This window comes from Saccostrea echinata, unplaced genomic scaffold (assembly GCF_033153115.1).
Source record: "Saccostrea echinata isolate AGI-Se365-2 ecotype Australia unplaced genomic scaffold, CSIRO_AGI_Sech_v1 ptg000025l, whole genome shotgun sequence".
Lineage (NCBI taxonomy): Eukaryota > Metazoa > Mollusca > Bivalvia > Ostreida > Ostreidae > Saccostrea > Saccostrea echinata.
The window spans coordinates 12,930,135-12,946,411 of NW_026889774.1; the positions used below are offsets into that span (position 1 = coordinate 12,930,135).

At 33.4% G+C, this 16,277-nt stretch overlaps 1 protein-coding gene across 1 annotated transcript in view; it reads right to left on the reverse strand.

Annotated features, from left to right (window-relative positions):
* The window catches only part of LOC133192042 (dynein axonemal heavy chain 8-like), a 229,870-nt gene that overhangs the window by 14,273 nt on the left and 199,320 nt on the right, over nucleotides 1-16,277 (reverse strand). The window contains exons 74-84 of the mRNA XM_061327885.1: nucleotides 15,581-15,695; nucleotides 14,142-14,332; nucleotides 12,542-12,663; nucleotides 11,884-12,002; nucleotides 10,186-10,388; nucleotides 4,059-4,132; nucleotides 3,321-3,473; nucleotides 2,617-2,772; nucleotides 2,416-2,532; nucleotides 969-1,070; nucleotides 42-202 (exon numbers count right to left, since the gene is read on the reverse strand). Of these exons, the coding sequence (XP_061183869.1) occupies nucleotides 42-202; nucleotides 969-1,070; nucleotides 2,416-2,532; nucleotides 2,617-2,772; nucleotides 3,321-3,473; nucleotides 4,059-4,132; nucleotides 10,186-10,388; nucleotides 11,884-12,002; nucleotides 12,542-12,663; nucleotides 14,142-14,332; nucleotides 15,581-15,695 (1,513 nt within the window). The remainder of the gene's footprint in view (nucleotides 1-41; nucleotides 203-968; nucleotides 1,071-2,415; nucleotides 2,533-2,616; nucleotides 2,773-3,320; nucleotides 3,474-4,058; nucleotides 4,133-10,185; nucleotides 10,389-11,883; nucleotides 12,003-12,541; nucleotides 12,664-14,141; nucleotides 14,333-15,580; nucleotides 15,696-16,277) is intronic.

Genomic DNA, 16,277 nt, shown 5'->3' on the forward strand with positions numbered 1-16,277 from the left:
AACCCCCCCCCCCCCCAATTAAATTGCAAAATTAAACTCACGTAATATCAGCATTTGGGTGTAACCCAAAAGCTTCTGGAGAATCCACCAATGGCAAATTTGCTATGAAGTTCATGATATCACTTAGAGATTTCATGTTTGGTATTTTGTATCCAATATAAAATTGGAAGTTTGGCTGGAACATGAAATCCCCAAACCATACCTAAAAGAAAAAAAAAATTCCTGCCAGATTCTTTTACAAGCTTGGATTTAATAAGAGGTTGCTTAATTTGTTTCTATTTTTCTCATTTTCTAGGATTTTAATGATGATAAGAAGATCAGTTTCAGAGAAACTCTGCATTAAACATATTGTAACTTCATCCTTTGCTTATCATACAAAACTTCACTTATAAGTACAAAACTATTTAATTAATATCAGTGCACAACTTCGCATTTTACACCTTGGTGTAACACCTTCAGAATGTAAAATAAAACAAACTTTAAAACAAACACACACACATAAAGCTATTTCATACATACTGTAGATTCCTAAATATACAAGAAGTATTAATTATCGTGTAATTTTGGGAGAAACACCACTGGCGAAATAAAATTAGTAGCTTTTATTTTTATGGTGCAAAAATCCATGGAAAGTCTCTTAATTAAGTGCCCACTGGTGAACTATTGATCTCTCAATTTGACGGTAAAGAGCCATTTTGCAACAATAAGTACTGTAGATCACCAAATTTTGGTGACACTTTAATTTCGCGAGAAGGCCATTTGGTATTTATAAGCGAGATATAATTTTCACGAACTTTGAATATTGTTCTATATAATCTTTTGTACTACAAATATATGCGAGAAATAAATTTTTGTGAGCAGGTTATCTCGCGTAATTACGCGAAAATAAAGTTCTCGCGAATAAAACGTGATCTACAGTACTCGCAAAAAATAAGGGATCTACAGTAATTATCTAGTAGGTATCTTACCCTTGCAAATGTATTAAGAAGTCTCTTGTCATAATCATCTGTGACTCTCCCACCATACTGCACCTCACCAAGCATGTAGCGAACCGTTGTCCATGATATTCCCTTAATTCACAAAAACAAGTACAATGCACTCTTGTTAGTGAAGTATTTGGTTAACTGCTAGCAAATCACAACTAATTAGGAGTGTTTCGATGACATTAACAGCAATTGTTCGTAAAGTAAACATGGCAAACAGCTGGCAAAGGTCTGTCTCAATAGCTTCAGGTGTCCACCTTATGCACACATCACCTGTGTTCTGTGTATAACCATAGGGGTCACCAGCATACATGTAAACTCTTACTAGACTACTGCTTTGGGTGAAGTCTACCGCTTTTTTACCCGATCTCCCACCTACCTCTTTTATTTAAAAATCTACGGCTTTTCCATTTTTGGTTTGATTGGGTAGCCATTTTTTTTTTAAACTACTCGGTCATAAAATCTTCTTTGTTTTTTTTTACATATTGTATGATTTGAATCTTGGAACACATGAATGCTTTTTTCGTTCTAATGTTTACACGAATTTTAAGCATGTGTTTGACGACAGATGCACACATTTCTGTGATTGAATTGGTTGAGATAAATTTCATTGACATCCTAGCCAAGAAAGAGACAGTATTCTAGAACCTGCATGAAACCTTTTGACCTCATTCATAAAGTAAAAATGGGAATCAGCATTTATTTAATATTTATTTTGCATTTCTACTTTCACTTTTGGTCATCATGGGAAATCTAAATCTTTTGTAAAGATAATCCTGTACAAACTAAGTTTTATGAATAGTATAATGACATTATTTGCTGTATTTGGCAACTAAATGAACATTGAGTAATGACAATTATTGCTTCCTGGAGATCTTCCTTCAAAAGGCTAAAAGCAGCACTCAAAGCTATTGTGATGAGCATAAAAAATATTTATTTGTATAATTTATGTAAATGGTATTTTTGTCTACTTCATTGCAGTTGAGTTTTGATTTTAATTATTCCAGTGGTAATTTAAGGCTTTATTTATATATCGATATATGTCTTGAAGCGTAAAACACCAGGCACAATGCTACCTCTTTTTGAGGTCTGAATCTCCCCCTTTTTCATCTCAGTAGGTTAACATGTATGGGCACCAGTTGTATGTAATAACAATATTTCAAATGTTTCTTCAACCTAGAAAGCTTTTTAGTCACTTTAATAAGTAATCTTTGATTTAATAAAGGCATAATACATATATACAAGTGTTCCTTTTTTTATACTATACTAAATGTTATTCAAAAAATGTTTTTGCCATGGCGAGTGAAATATTTGTTTTGATAATATATTATTTAAAAAAAATATTTTAGTTTGCCATTTAGCTACCTGACAGTAAGTGTGACTTGAAGCACTGCTCTGTAGATTGCCAAACTTAAATGTAATCAAACCATACCCTTTTAACATCCAAATCATCCAGATGATTCTGGACAAACTGCACACTGGCTGTCCAGTCTGACGAGTTAAACTCATATGGGATATTCCAACCAAGAGGGCCAAATTTTCTTCTTTCCTAAAAATGGCATAGTTGATGATATTTCTTATATTTTAGAATATTTATAAATCCCTTTGAAAATTTGTCTATTTCAAAACAAACCTGGACAACAGTGTGGAGAAAGGATACGGCAAAGAGCATAGGTCTCCACTGAACCATGTTGCTAACATCAAGAAAGTCTTGAGTAATTCCAGCATAAGTTCTCTTCAATCCTGCCTTGATTCCTTGGGGTGGTTCATTTGTAAATTTAATAGATGTCTGTTGTTGAGGGGAAAAAAAACTATACAAGATAAATATCCAGATGCCATGAACAAAGAAAAGTCTTCATTCATCTTTTTTTTTTGTTTTTTGCTCAAAGTACTGTAGATCACCAAATTTTCAATACCTTTTTTTCATGAGATAGTTATCAAGTATTTAAAGGACAGACAAAATTTTCACAAATTTAGGTACTGTATAGGGGGAAAATAACTCGCGGTGTTAATATTCGCTATATTCACGGTGTTAATAAATCCGTGAATTCAAGAAACAGTGAATAAGTTTTAAATATTAACCTCAGTGTTTTATTTGGAAATTATATACCAATTCCGCGAATTCAACAAACCGCGATTGTGTCCGAGGAGAGAAAAACGTGAAAATTACAACCCGTGAAATTAATCCCCTTACAGTAATTGCTGTATATAATTTTTAATGAAATAATTATACATGAGAATGAAATGTTCATGAGCAAACACAGTTTTTCATAATTACACGAAAATAAAGTTCTCATTATTAAAAAATTTACAGTTGTTGAGTTCCTGATAATGTACCTGCAGAAGACTGATTGGAAATCCAGCATGTTCTTCAGTTGTAATCCAAACCCGAAAAGCATCATTAACTTGTGGTGTATCTGTCACTGTATCTAACAGTTCATTCATGTAATCCAGACCTAAGTGACAGTTCTGTAACAATGCCCATCCACCCTGAAAACAGACATCAATTTTAAATGTATGATCTTTTACTTCAGCTTAAATAAAGCAGGAATGTGTCCTTTGTATTTATATCTTAATTAGTATAACCATTGCAATATAGTTTGTTGAAATCAGAATTAGATAAATTGAATTATATAGCTTTGTGAAGTCATTTTGTGTACCAGATTTTACTGAAATCAGACAAAAACTATAGATTTTAAAAGAATTTCACAAAAATTTCCTCTTTTAGTTATCAAGATATAATCTACTGTAGAAATTAGATTTTAATATACACAATATGTTTAGTATCTCGGTAAAGTATTCTTCTAGATAATGTTAAACCAAATGTTTTGTGAAAATTACACAATTCTTTATGTAAGCATGGCAACCTTAAGTAGAAATCTAAAACTGATATATGCTCAATTATGTATTATTCTGTAGTTTACTTGTGTACCAAGTTTAATTGAAATTGGACCATCTATAGGTAATTAACATAAAACAAGTGCACCCATCAGGGAAAAAAGCAAATTCAATGAATATAAAAATAAAATGTAAACAAGAACTATGCAATCAACACAAAATTCTCAACAAGCTTACAGTATGCATGAACTGAGCAATTAATTTTCTAGCATGAACCTCCTGTCCCTGACCCATAGAAATAGCCCTAAAATCTTTGTGGAAAAATAACATTTTGTTAGTACATAATAATGTAGGAGTGCATTGTAAAATGGGTAAACATAACAGTTCTAGCATTCAAATATTTGTAAAAGGGCATAAAAAGAACACAATTTAAGTGATAGCATGGTACATAAAAAGAGAGCCTATACTGCATTGATCACAGAGCTCACTTAAGTCACATTTCTTAGTTTAGCATTAAAATATCATGCCCAAAACAAGATTTTAACTTCTGCAGCAGATGACTTAGACCTCTTGGTCTTGAGCAATGTGTTCAATAAGACCTCCTGAACTTCCTCCATAATAAGGCTATATCTTGTTAGAGTTTTACATTCCATCCCTGTGGTTATGACCTCATTCCAGAGTCATGACATATCCTTAGGTAGGTTGAAATCAACTTTGGTCACAAAGTGACCATTTTGGCAAATACCATTTTAAACTGTGTAATTACTTTCAAAGTAATGGCCCAGGCAAGAATTTTTACTTTTCTGAATCTTTGATCCGACCACAAGTCATAGAAAGATTTATTTTAAGAAATCCAAGTACATGTGTGAGTGTGATTAAAACCTCATGGACCGTAAGTGGGACATTAACAAAACATTTGATGTTCAATTTGATTATTTTATTACTTTTGTTTTTGCTATGTTCACTTGGCAATTAAGAGCCAAGCACGATGTCAAAAGAGAATTGCAGTGATTTATGCAGAGCCATACTGTAAGTTTTTAATTCAAATGGTTTAGTTGTATAAACTTAGGTAATAGATTTATCAAGAGCCATAGTGTAAGTTTTTAATTAAAATGGTTTAGTTTGTTTGTTTGTTGTTTAACGCCCCTCTCAAGAATTTTTCACTCATACTCCACCACTTACTGGTGGAGAGCTGCAAATTTTGACTTATGCTCAGCACTCAGGGCCATAGAGCTACTGCGACACAGGACCTCGGTTTATACGATCTCATCTGAAGGACCAGTCTCCATGTCCCACAGTGGGATTGGAACCGTTTAGTTGTATAAACTTAGGTAATATATTATTGTACTTGGATGCATAAGAATGCATTTTGTGTGAAGATGCACAATTTCTCAATTTGTCGATTTGCTGACATGACCTATTTTCTGTCTAGTGCACAGATTTGTGTACTGCGATGTTTGCAATCGAAATGTTGTATATGCATACAATATAACACTGTTTTTACCTATATGAATCAAACCCTTGTTGTTCTTCATAATTTTACACGACAGTAAGCTTTATTTTTATTAGAATAAACAAACATGATACACGTGGTAGCCAATAGATATAAAAAAAAATATGGGAACCAGTTACAATCTTTATTACAAAACATCAGAAAACTATGGAAATACATTATTCAATTGTCATAATTGAAAATTCTGAATTGTTTAGTCTGCATTTGTGCATTTTATCAATTCATTGTGAATTTATTGTTTGCTTTGTTTTTAGCCTTTTACTAATAAAGTAATATGGGACAGAGTGTGTTTCTGTGAATACGTCCCGTAACAGTAAGATTTCTTTTGTTCTGCATTTTCAAGTGTTTCAGGGTACAACTCTTGTCTCACTTGAGAATATATATTGCTAATTTTTGGGGGAAAACCTGCCAGAAGTTTTAAGAAACATGCTTTTTTTTTCTGAATGGTACATAATCTATGTACAAAACTGATAGTGTTACCATTTCTTTTCTATTTTTTTTTTTTTAACCAAATTCCTTAACGACTTTGCTTATTTGGGCATTTGCATCACTGGTCAAGGAGTTTATTGTTAGTATTTAGGAATCATGAATTTTCTTGTTTTTGATTGCAAGTTTAGCTTCACTGGAAGAAATGAAGTTATTAGTGTTACAAGTCATAGAACATTTGTTTTCCTCATACTTACAACTCTACATTTTTGAACATATTTTGTTTACAGGAAGATTATGACTAGTCCTTTTTTCAATAACCAGACTGAATGATTGCAGATTGGCTTCACAGCCGGCTTGGTTGTGGTTGTTGTAACGTGTCTGTTTCTTGGTCAATGGGATTTCCTTTTCCAAATGAGGTTGCTACCTCCACAGCAAACCTCTGTGTTGCAATCATTCCATGTTGATGAAGTTTAACCATTTTTTCACACTGCTTATTGATTTTATTGTTGATGTTTGTTAAACCTGGGCCTCTATTATCTAGAAATGCCATCAACATTTGATGATCTGTACCTTCCTCTTTTTACTTTAATGGTACCATTGAAAGTCCTTCATTTAAACATCCTGCTGCAGGACTTCTTCTGTTCTTACTGCAATTTTTGTACGGTTTGTGTGGCTTTGTTTCAAAGAAACAGTTGTTACATGTGGTTTGCAGAGATATATGTACATTTCTTTTCTTTCGACAATTGATGTTTTGACACCACCTGGTCTTTAACAGTTATGATTCATGCACAGTTTGAAATAGTCTTGCAAATTTTCAACATTTACAATTATATTTTCAGAGGATTTTTCACATTTCCTTTTCTGTTATCTGTTTTTTTTTTTTTATGCACAGAACGATGTCTGGAGGCCCACTGTACTTCCTTAAGGAGGCTTCGTAGAACATTTTATCCAGATGACACACAGTGCTGCTGACTGAGGTGTGCTCCATGTTACAATCATTGCTCGAGCACTTCTCATTCATGTTCCAAGGTTGGTGTCCTTTTCTGAAGATATTGGTATGGTTCTTTTAATTTTGGGGTCAAATGCTGGTATGGGTCTCGAGGGATGCCACTAAATGTCACTAGGTGTCATCACTAAAACCTCGAGTTAATGCCCAAATAGGTTCTGCCAGCAAGTCACGTCACACCTCCCCATTTTGGTGACCCTGGAAATACTTCGGCAGCTGAGTGACAGTGGCGGAAGGTGAGACTCGGGCGCCTCTAAATAACTGGAACCAGTGACTAGGGGAAGGAAAACCCCAACAGAAAACCACCGGTCCTCTGGGTCCAGGGGGTTGGGCATGGGGCTAGCAACTCCATCCCATAAAAAAAGCCCATGCTACAGAAACCGCAAAGCGGCCCTTTGCTCCCCAAGGAGCGAACAGGAATAAGTCGAGTCTTTTAATTTTTCTCACTTGGGTCTATTCACTGTAGGTATGTTATTATTTAGTTATTAAATTATCATACAGTGGTCACATGTTCATGCTGCACATTGTGATGTTATATTATGATGTCACATTGGATTGTGATGCATTATTTTATATTCAGTAAAGAAAACTCTCTACATTCTCTATATAGATAAAGGAAACATCACACGCTATAAAGTTTTGAGAGAGTAGCTCAACGATAGAGGTGCAATAAGTGTCCATATAAGCATAGAAGTGGGACAGGTTTTCAATATACATAATTGTGCATAAATAAATAAACAGTGGCTAAGGTTTTTAAAATTCATTTAACATTATAGAAAGATTATAATGTCAAGCTGTGATGATTTTATTAAGCTCTATGCATACTTCACGTCTTACATTATCTTTCAATAAGGTTACTTAAAACAAGAGAACCCACATAGTCTTTGTGAAAACAATGCTTCCTTCATTGTACAAAGCTTTTCTAAAAAGTTAGTGGGCTCTTTCTGGATCAAAACATGGACTAAACAACTCGAATATTTTAGTTTTTACCCAAACAAAAACAAAAATGGATTGCTGCAAAATTCGAAATATCGGAAAACACTCATAAATATCGGATTCTTGGATTCAATTTAGCGGAATTCTGTTAAATATCAGAAGAGAGTCATCACTGATAATACATTATATTTATAATATATCAACAAGTAACCAATGCAGGGTTCAACACTAATATTTTTAGGCTCTAGTCCAGCCGGACTAGTGCTTCTTTACTTTTACTAGTCCGCATGCGATTTTATGAGTCCACCAAAAAAACCATCAACATGGCCGAAGAAACGGGGGGGGGGGGGGGGGGGGGGGGGGGGGGGGGGAACTATAGTTAACATAGATACTATATGCTTGTGCCCCTTCAATAAAAATGCCTGATGACCTTTATTTTTTTTTATTTATTAATTTTTTTTTTTTTGCTTGTCAGGAAATTTTTGGTACTGCCCCCTCAACTGCCAACTGAAAAATGTATGACTGTGCCCCCCCCAAACTGAAATTGCTTCCCACAGGCCTGATCAATGTTTTGTAACAGTTAATTTAAAAATAAACATTGCAATGTTCTTTTTATACTTTTTTTGAAATAAACAAAGCATTTACATGAAATGTTTTATTCCAAGATTCGTTGAAACCTCATGATCAGGAACTACGATCGTATTCCCGATCTCGTTCGTTTTTCTCTATACATAATATTACATCCAATACATCCAAACATCCGACATCTTTCTTTATGTGTCATACTAAAACATGATCGCTAAAATGCTTAATTTCATATCAATCAGTCCTAAAATTGAGCACTGATTTGACTTGGAATTACCTAACTTCCTGCCAAGAAACTAGAAAGCTAAAAATACATGCCGGGTTTTCCAGTGAAAGTTGTCGAGAATCGAACATTGGTAATTTATTTATTTTTTTCCAGAAATTTTTATTAGTCCGTTCGGACTAATTAGCCACAGATTTTATTAGTCCGAATGAAAATGTATTAGTCTGAGACTAACAGACTAATGTTAATGTCGAAGCCTGCAATGAAATTATGTCCACATGCATGAACAAGTTAAATTTTGCTTGCCCACGAACTTTGACCCATTGACATTGACAAATTAAAATGATTTCACAGTATTTGTTTATTATGCTACAAGTGTGACAACAAATTTAAACAGGAAGCTTCATCATGGGGTCATCACCTTCAACACAATTGTTTGATGATTGAGACTACATACAAGATATATATGTTTATGTAATATGTATATACAACCGAACTTCAGTATCTTGAACACTGATATCTCGAATACAGGGATATTTCAAAGTAATTTGGAAGTCCCAAGTACTTACTCTCCAAGTATTTTAACTTGATATCTCAAATACTAAGATATCTATAAGTTTTTCAATGGCCCTATCGAGTTTGAGATAAGGATGTTTGACTGTATATGGCATTGAAAAACGAGTATTTTGTTTTGGTGCCCAGACTTTCAAGGCAATCTGTAAATTTAACACAGTGACTGTTTCATAATAAATTTTCTCCCACTGTCTATATTGTAACTAGAAATTTGAGTAAAATGTAAAAAGGTGTATCTTTTAAAAGCTTTTTAACTTTATTTTCTAACATGTCATTAATCTTCAAATGCTCAACTTGTTCAATGGTATTCATTTATTAAATAAAGTAAACAGACAATCCTTGGCTACCAGCTGTAAAAGCAGAAATATTCATTAGGAATTAAATTTTGTTTATTTCGTTGTTAGCAATTATCAAAAAAATTTATTTCCACAATTTTTTTTTATATCACTATATATTGAATAGGGTTACTTTCAAAACAACAAAACTAAATGCCCTTTTTAGATGACAAATCAACAAAATTTTATCCCCATGAAAATTTGTGCTTCTACAGTTTTCCTAGTCAAAATTAATTTTTTTGTTGTAAACTAAACTATTTGGAATTTTGCTTTCTTTGCATTTAGACACCAGAAAGTGAAATACAGATTTCTTATTTTCATTCAAGGTTGCTAAACAATCCTGGTTTTTTTTCCCACAGAGAAGCATGATGGGTAGGAATTTGCCTGCTATTTATAGGAAATCTACTCGAAAATTGCATTTTTTAAAATTTTTATTTAATAAAGTAGAGCCTTATCTTAATAATAAATTAAAACCAGAAGTCTCTGACAAGTCTGTAGCTCTACTGGTTTGTACTTATAACAAAGAAAGAGAAAAGTAGCACTTGGACTTGAAACTTTGCAACAGCAATCAATAAAATAATGATCCTTGGTTTAGTCTCAAAATCAGAAACCAATAATCAGAATTATGTTTCTTATTGTAGTCTACTGTATTTCAAGTTGTATTGATATCAGATCAAAACTGTAGGAGAAGTAGTGTTAAGAAAGAATTTCAATAATGAAATATTGATTCAGCCCCACTAGAAAACACTGGTTAAATGCATTACCTAAATGAACTTTCTTTGACAAAGACTCAATTTGATTGGTGGGGTCGGATCCCATTGACAGAAGACAAATAAGAGGTGTTCTGATGTCACTCTCCTCCCAGGTCTGCGTCAAGTTAAGGATGACTGATTCTGCATATCTTGGACCCATGGAGTCAGCTATGTACTTCCTGGCCTGTGGAATGGCTCTGTCTGGACACCAAGATCTTGAAAGAAAGAAAATGAAATAAAAATAAAGTTTTTCTAAGCCTACAATTAGACTTATATGACAATTGTGTAGGCAAATGCAGAATTAATAATAAAGAGAAACAGGCATCTTTCCACATGAAATTATAAGAAAAAGACGAAATACTGTAGATCACCAAATTTTCGCTATACTTTAATTTCGCGAGATGGCCATTTGGTATTTATAAGCGAGACATAATATTCACAAACTCTGGTTATTATTCTATATAATTTTTTGTACTACAAATATACGCAAGGATTAAGTGTTCGTGAGCAGACAGTTTTGCATAATTACGCGAAAATAAAGTTCTCGCGAATGAAAAGTGTTCTACAGTATCCAAAACTTTAGCTTACTGAAAATTTTTATGTTTATCTGAAAGACACAAATTTTACATAAAATGTCAATTACTTGGTCCCCATTTCATCATATTATGGTGTCCTGATAGGGCCATTTGCAAAAGTGTAACAATGCATTAGTAACAACATGTTGCCATGTCACGTACTTCACACTGTCACTTGCTAAAGCATAACAGCACATTAGTAACAATGTGCTAATGTGAAGTGACAACACGGGTCATGTGTGAACAATGTGCAAGCGCCTTATCACTTCGAGCTAGCACACTGTTGTTTCACACCATGGCATTGTTACACTTCCACAAATGGCCCTATTGGGACACCATATCAATGGACCTGCACACAGAAGTTGTAAATCTGGGACAATTTAAGTGTAAAAATTGCAGACCAATTTGCGTTTATCAAAGAGTGTAACTTTACACTTGAGCTTAGTTTTACCAAAATTTCATGCTTGGGCAAGGGTAGATACATGTATAAGCTTGGACATAACAACAATTTAAAATTATTCAAAGCATGTTTCTTCATAAGGTTATGCATTATGAGTGAATATAAAATTAACCAAAAACAGTGGATAAATAAATATGCCACCTGAAATTACAATTGTTGATACTTTTGAAATATATCTATTTCCAATTTCACTGTTAATCAATTTTATTCTTTACATTTATCACTTGCATTGTCAATGAACACATAAAATCTATTTTTCTGTGACTGAATGTATGTGTGTAAAATAAAAAAAAAATATTTTATAAGATACAAATATGTTTACTTTATGTATTTCATTTTAGTGTCAGAGCTGTTTAGTTCTGAATTGATATATAAAAATGTGAAAATTTTGTATCATGATAAGTGTTTTATCAATAATTTGTACACTTTCCTATAAGTCTATCCCCTCTAATAAAAGACTTTTAACTCCCAACCCCAACCCCCCAACCCCTACATACAAATAGGAATTAGCTAGACTTCTCTGGTTAAAAAAAATATTATTCATGAATTTTTTGTTGTATGTTGTCAAATAGCAACATTTGATGACTTAAAAAAGACAAATAAGAAAAGAAAGAGATCACCTGAGCTATGGGAATGGCTACTTGAACCTGCAGCTTATCACTAGAGATAAAATACCTGATTAACAAAAGTCTCCTATATGCATCTAATGATGTATGATAACCATCAGGAATATGTTCCTCCTCTGGTGCATCGGTATCAAACCAGTTCTTCCAGGCCTTCTCATTTCTAGACACCTTTAAAAGCAATTATACGCATGTCATACTTTAATACAAAATAATGTGAAAATTTTGAAAAGTAGGTTAAACTTCAACATCAAGATTATGAGGTCCAAAAATCGTAAAACACTCAAAAAGCCTGTGACAAAAGTAATGCACATGTGAAATATGAAAGCCCCCTCTTCTATCATTCAAAATTTATTACCAAAGTTTAAATATTTTAAAAGTAAGTCAAACTTCAAAGTCAAAGTCATGAGGTCAAATATCAAAGTATGTATTATGAAAGGTTTTGTCAAGGGTAATGTACATGTGAGATATGAACACCCCATCTTTTCTCAAAATCAAATTCAGAAATTATGACCAAGGTTAAAGTTTTTGCCATAGACCAATAGACAGATGTATGAATGAGATTTACTATCCCCATGCTTTCATGAAATGGGGCACAACACACCCTTTTCTAATCTGAAATGATGGACATGATAACACATTACATGTATATGAAGAGGATGAAACTTTGCTTTTTAAAATAGAACAGAGATTTGAAAGTGTAAAGATACCTGATTGAGAATTTCTGAAAACTGTGGTAGTCCACTAAGTTGCACCAAATTTAACCAGGTCATATCAGATATCCACTTTGAAGGTTTGGGCATAACAGCATTCAAGTCAAGTGCAGCACCACCTATATACATGATATATGTTATCATATGTATACAGCGTTTTTTTTCCTTATATAACTGGTACCGATAAACGGTACCATTCACAATGCAAAAAACGTTAATTTTTCCCAATTTTGAGACTAAAAATTCCCAATTCCACTGCCAAGCAACAGACTACCATGACATCGTATTTCTTTTTATATGAAACAATGTACAAGTTGACTAATTGTTTTTACTTCCGCTTAAATCGAAAGTAGAGACTAGTCGTAATATGGTGGGACCTGTTGTGTAGACAGCGTAGTGTCATACATTTTGACAAATTGAAAGCATGAAAATGCGAAAACAAGGGACATTGATATGAAAACAATAAATACTTGTTTATTCTTTAAAACATCGAGTAATAGGTAATGAGGTTGAAATAAACGCAAAATACATTTCATTCGTTTACAAGACAGAAAATTCTCCTTTGTTCTACTTCAATGCTATTTTTCCCAATTGAACCGGTACCGGACCCTTTCCCAAAGGGTAGAAAAAAATCGCTAGTACATAACACTACTGTTTGCTTCTGATGCAAGTATCTTAAAGGTCTCTCTAATGGTCTGTACTTACATTAGTGTAACAGACAACAAGCTCATGGGCCATACAGTAAAACTAGGTTGTAACGAAGTCACTGGGACCTGTGAAATTACTTCGCTATATTCATAATTCGTTATATCCATATATAAGAAATTTGTTAAATTTATATATCTGGGGATCCAAGAAAAATTCGCTATACCCGTGAATTCGCTATATCCGTGTTCGTACTAAACGAGTTTTACTGTATAACTTACTTGAATGCTTTTGCTAGAGAAGAGCAGAATCCAGTTCATTATTTGAAAAGTTTAAATTTATAGATAGTGGTCACCCCCCTCCCTCCCTAGGGGGTTATACAGCTGTAGTTTGAACAAACTTTAATCCCCTGTTGTGGCCCAACCCTATCCCCAGGGGTCATGATTTGAACAAACTTGAATTTACACTATCTGAGGATGCTACTGTACATTGTTCTGATATGACTAATCATGGCTTTGCTGTTCTCAAAACAATCTCAAAAGATTTCTTCCTTTATATCCCATGTAAAACATTAATCCAATATTCTGTTTCCCATGTAATCCTACTAGAATAACTCCCAACCATGATTATTTTTAAATTGGGCCAAAACTGTTGGAGGAAGTACATGTAATAGTTTTTTTTTTAAATTTAAAATTCAAAGATTATATTTTTAGCAATCATGACAACAAAAATCAATAGAATGAAAATTGATTTTCTAAATTATGTAATCCTGATTTAATTTATCTGTGTATCAGTTTATGAAAATAACTTACAGACAGATGGATGGACATTTTACTATCTTATTTGCTCCTCTGCTGTGATTGGTAGAGTTTAAAACTTGGAATGAATTTTAAAAATTAACACAGATGAATTTCTGACAAGATCGATTGCTCTTTTAATTTAGATATTATACCTTTTATAAATGTTTGGAATTCTTCTGGTTTCACCTTTCCAGTTTGCATATCGATCTTTAGAGTCATAAGCAAGGTGAACAAAAATTTGTGAGATTCATAGAGGCCTCTACAAGTATATCTAAACACCTCAAATGTTAGATACTCTATGATGTTTCCAATTCTTTTTGCTGTTACTGGACTCTTGTCTGATCTGTAAAATTGTAATGTTAACTTCATTGTAACATAGCTAGCACTCGATAATGATTACCAATTAATGGGAAAAGATAAATGTTAGAGTGACCTAACTAGGCAGTTTCTATAAGCATGGGAATTATTTGAAATTAAAAACATTTTTTAGAACATGTCATTGAATGAAAAATAAAACTTATCATGATACACATCAAAAATATTGATATATCGTATATTTTTTGTGTGTTGATACTCATCCCTAAAATCTACGGTATCAAGTATCCTTAGGTGAAAACCAATTTACCAAGTTAGATGTCTGTCAAGCAAATGGTTCTCAAGAAATTGAGTGGTCAAAATCTTTTTATTTTCAGTTTGGCCCTTGACCTTGTGACCTCAAAAAGCAATAGGGGTTATCTACTCCTGAAGGAGAACCAGTGTACCAAGTTTGATGTCTGTCAAGGAAAGTGCTAGAACTCTAGATATTGAGCAGTCAATATATTCCTATGTCCAGTTTGACCCTTGACCTAAAGACCTCAAATTAAACAGTTTACTGATTGATTGTATGTTGTTTTACATTTCATTTGAGAATTTTTCTCTCATATATAGACATCACCATATACCAGTGAAGGGCTTCAAATTTAGACCTATACTTGGCAGTCAAGGTCAATGAGCAGTGAGGGTTTTTTTTTATCATGCCAATGCCTACCATGACACGAGACCTCGATTTAAAAGGTCTCATCTGAAAGACCCAAGATTTTCACTTCTAATGCTGGGTGCTTGGCGAAGAAACAGTCACTACCTACATTTACATTCTTAGGTTTGAAGTGGGACTGCAAATAAAAATTGAACAGAGGCCTCCCAATCATAAAGTGAATACCCTAACCACTAGGCTACCGTGACTGGTCAAATTAAACAGTGGTCAACTACTCCTCAATGGAAACCAATGTACCAAGTTTTACATCTGTCAAGCAAATGGTTCTCAAGATACTGAACAGACAAAATCTTCCTATGTCTAACGAGGTTTGACCCTTGACCTTGTGACCTCAAAATCAATAGAGGCCATCTACTTTTTAGGGGGTACCCGGTTTGAGTCTGTCAAGCAAAGGATTCTCTAGATATTGAGCAGACAACACTTGGGTCTACCAACTGACATTCCGACAGGGGAAAAGCAACGTCCCCTTTTTCAAGGGAAGTGTAAAAATAAAACTTGTTTACCTATTCTTGTCCTAAATCTCCATTACTGAAATGTTGAATATTGAGAAACACTTACCTTGACATTGATATATCAAACAGTCCCAAGAACTGCTTCAATGATGTTTGATACATTCTGTTCACCACACTCATATCACAAATCAGAAAGTAGAGTATACTGCCTCTTGTTGCAACTACAATAAATGTTTAAACATCTAAGAATCTTGAGAAATTTTACTGGCTATTCTCTTGTGTAAAATTAAAAGATTCTCAGCAACTAAAGAAATTCAATACAAGAGGCCCAAGGGCCTTAACGGTCACCTGAGTATAAAACATGATAATCCATAGAGGTATAGAATAAAACAAAGTAAACTGATAGATGAAGTATATGTTGCCCAAAAGCAATAGAAAAAGGATGATCACGGATCAATAAAATGATTACCCAAGTACTCAGTAAGAAATCTTAAAGATCCATTCACCGACCCATATGTCACTATCACCTGCATACTAAACAAAACAATTGTACTTCCTCACCATTATAAACCCAACTCCTCCTCCTCTATATTGGGCCTCTCTTGGTCTTTAAAGAACATTTAATGTATAAAGGTAAGGTATTTTTGGTCTCATTTTTATTTATCTATTATTTACATCTAACTGACCATTAAAAACTACAAAAGTACTTTTCATATTATATATTTTAAAAATTCTCTTATTCAATTGACCTTTCAATTACATCAATTAATTATCAAATGTGAATAGCAAAGAGGTATAACTTT